General features: G+C 44.9%; 1 protein-coding gene across 1 annotated transcript in view; it reads left to right on the top strand.

Moving 5' to 3' along the window:
- The first annotated feature begins 437 nt into the window (after positions 1 to 437).
- The window catches only part of LOC117956041 (microtubule-associated protein 11-like), a 2,937-nt gene continuing 559 nt past the window's right edge, over positions 438 to 2,815 (top strand). Inside the window, exons 1-4 of the mRNA XM_034890883.1 lie at positions 438 to 521; positions 1,039 to 1,159; positions 2,246 to 2,393; positions 2,532 to 2,614. Coding sequence (XP_034746774.1) covers positions 485 to 521; positions 1,039 to 1,159; positions 2,246 to 2,393; positions 2,532 to 2,614 — 389 coding nt within the window. The 5' untranslated portion in view covers positions 438 to 484. The remainder of the gene's footprint in view (positions 522 to 1,038; positions 1,160 to 2,245; positions 2,394 to 2,531; positions 2,615 to 2,815) is intronic.

Here is a 2,815-nt window from a genome sequence, read left to right as displayed (position 1 = left end):
CACACACAAAGAGACACACACACACACACACAGACACATACACACACATACACACACACATCAGGAGAGACACACAAATACACACACACACCGGGAGAGACACACACACACACACACACACACGTTTGTACTATAATACTTGTGATAGTCATTGCCTTTGATGGAAGGAAACCCAAATTTCTGACTTTCTTTCTTTTCTTTTTTTTTAATTTATGTCACTTTTTCACATTTTAGTCACTTTTTAGACATCAGGACATCACACAAACCAGTTTTTCATGTCTAGAGTAACTGTATCAAATACGACCTCCATTCAACTCAAGTGAAGTCCTATTACCATTCGAATGACTCAGGAGCTGTTCAGTTAAGGTTCATTAAGCTTTAAAAACTGCGTAGTTTCCCTTTAACAATCCAAGCTGGGTTTGCTCCGTCCACAGTGAGCACCACTCTGACCGTCCTGCCGCCTCCCGCCGTCCGCTGTAAGCAGATGACCGTCTCTGGGAAGCACCTCGCCGTCCTCAAAGGTCAGAGATCACTCTTCATGGTGTAATGGATAGAGGGGAAGAGGAAATCTGCTTAAGGCAGGACATTACACATAAGTACTTTCAGCTTATTTATAGGGATTATTTACTTGGAGTCTGGTGGAGATATGCTGCTCTATACACACTAAAAGTAGTGATTATTTACATGGAGTCTGGTGGAGATATGCTGCTCTATACACACTAAAAGTAGTGATTATTTACATGGAGTCTGGTGGAGATATGCTGCTCTATACACGCTAAAAGTAGTGATTATTTACATGGAGTCTGGTGGAGATATGCTGCTCTATACACACTAAAAGTAGTGATTATTTACATGGAGTCTGGTGGAGATATGCTGCTCTATACATGCTAAAAGTAGTGATTATTTACATGGAGTCTGGTGGAGATATGCTCCTCTATACATGCTAAAAGTAGTGATTATTTACATGGAGTCTGGTGGAGAAATTTAAACAGTTTGGTCCACAAACAAAATACAAATTCTTCTTTCTTCTCCTCTCAGTGTTGAATGAGTCTTCTCAGGAGGAGTTGAGTGTTCGGGATGTTCGTATTTTGCCAAATCTCAACGCCTCCTACCTTCCCATGATGCCCGACGGCTCCGTGCTGCTGGTGGACAACGTCTGGTACGTGCTGACACGTCAAGTTAGTTGCGTTGCATCATGTTGTTTTGTCACTCTTTAACACTAGAACGGCCATGAACGGCCATTTTGACCTCCCTTATTCTGCAACATGCAACACCATTGTGTCTGTGTGTGTGTGTGTTTGTGTGTGTGTGTGTGTGTGTGTGTGTGTGTGTGTGTGTGTGTGTGTTCCTGTGACATCACAAGAGACACCACCATGTTTTGTTTTGATGTTGTGACCATACACAGTGAAAGAAAAGGACCAACAGGCATAGACAGTGAAAGAAATGGACCAACTGACATAGACAGTGAAAGAAATGGACCAACTGACATAGACAGGCCAGCAGACATAGACAGTGAAAGAAATGGACCAACAGACATAGACAGGCCAACAGACATAGACAGTGAAAGAAATGGACCAACAGACATAGACAGTGAAAGAAATGGACCAACAGACATAGACAGTGAAAGAAATGGACCAACTGACATAGACAGTGAAAGAAATGGACCAACTGACATAGACAGTGAAAGAAATGGACCAACAGACCTAGACAGGCCAACAGACATAGACAGGCCAACAGACATAGACAGTTAAAGAAACCATTCACACCCCAAGTCTTAAAGGGCCCATGGCATGTAAATGTCCCTCTTTATGAGGATTTGTATCATTAATATGAGTTCCTCCAGTCTGCCTGTGGCCCCCCAGTGGCTAGAAATGGTGATAGGTGTAAACCGAGCCCTGGGTATCCTGCTCTGCCGTTGAGAAAATTAAAGCTCAGATGGGCCGATCTGGAATCTTCCCCTTATGAAGTCATAAGGAGCAAGATGACCTCCCTTTTCTCTGCTGTCCCCCCCCCCACGAGAGACATCATGGCTTTTAAAGAAGAAAAGTAGCTGTTGGTCAAGCCCCCCCCCCCCCCCCACCTTGCCTAATATGTATATTCTGTGCTGTGTGACTCTAATCAACTCCAATCATTAGATCCTTTGGTGTAGATGGTATAAACCTTATGATGGAGGGGTCGGGGGGGGGGGGGGGGGGGGGGGGGGGGGGTGACCCTGACTGAAACAGCTTCATCTCCCGCTCTGCAGCCACCAGTCAGGGGAGGTTGGCATGGCGTCTTTCTGCAGGGTGGAAAGCCTGGCCTGCCGCCTTCCCAGCATGCTCAGCGCTTTGGAGGAGCACGACTTCCTGTTCCAGATGCACCTCAACGACATGCCGCCGGACGACTCCAACGAGGTTTGGACTTGGTTGTGGTGTTGTTTCTAGATTGTTTCATGACTCGTCTTCAGCGCTTCAGGAAATCATTTCACCAGAATGAACTTTCCTTCATTTCATCACATTTTGTCAGTTTTTTCAGTGTTGTTGTATTTTCAGGGGCTGGAGGTTCCCCTGGTTGCTGTGCTGCAGTGGTCAACTCCCAAGATGCCTTTCACCAACTGCATCTACACCCACTACAGGTGAGGACGAAACCAGAGAAAGTAAAGCTTGATTTATGGTTCCGTGTTAAATCTATTGAATCTGGTGGAGATATGCTGCTCTATACACACTAAAAGTAGTGATTATTTACATGGAGTCTGGTAGAAATATGCTGCTCTATACACGCTAAAAGTAGTGATTATTTACATGGAGTCTGGTGGAGATATGCTGCTCTATACACG

Source organism: Etheostoma cragini, chromosome 13 (genome assembly GCF_013103735.1).
Source record: "Etheostoma cragini isolate CJK2018 chromosome 13, CSU_Ecrag_1.0, whole genome shotgun sequence".
NCBI lineage: Eukaryota > Metazoa > Chordata > Actinopteri > Perciformes > Percidae > Etheostoma > Etheostoma cragini.
The sequence above is the reverse complement of the archived record's forward strand: the minus strand, read 5'-3'. Positions and strand labels throughout refer to the sequence as shown.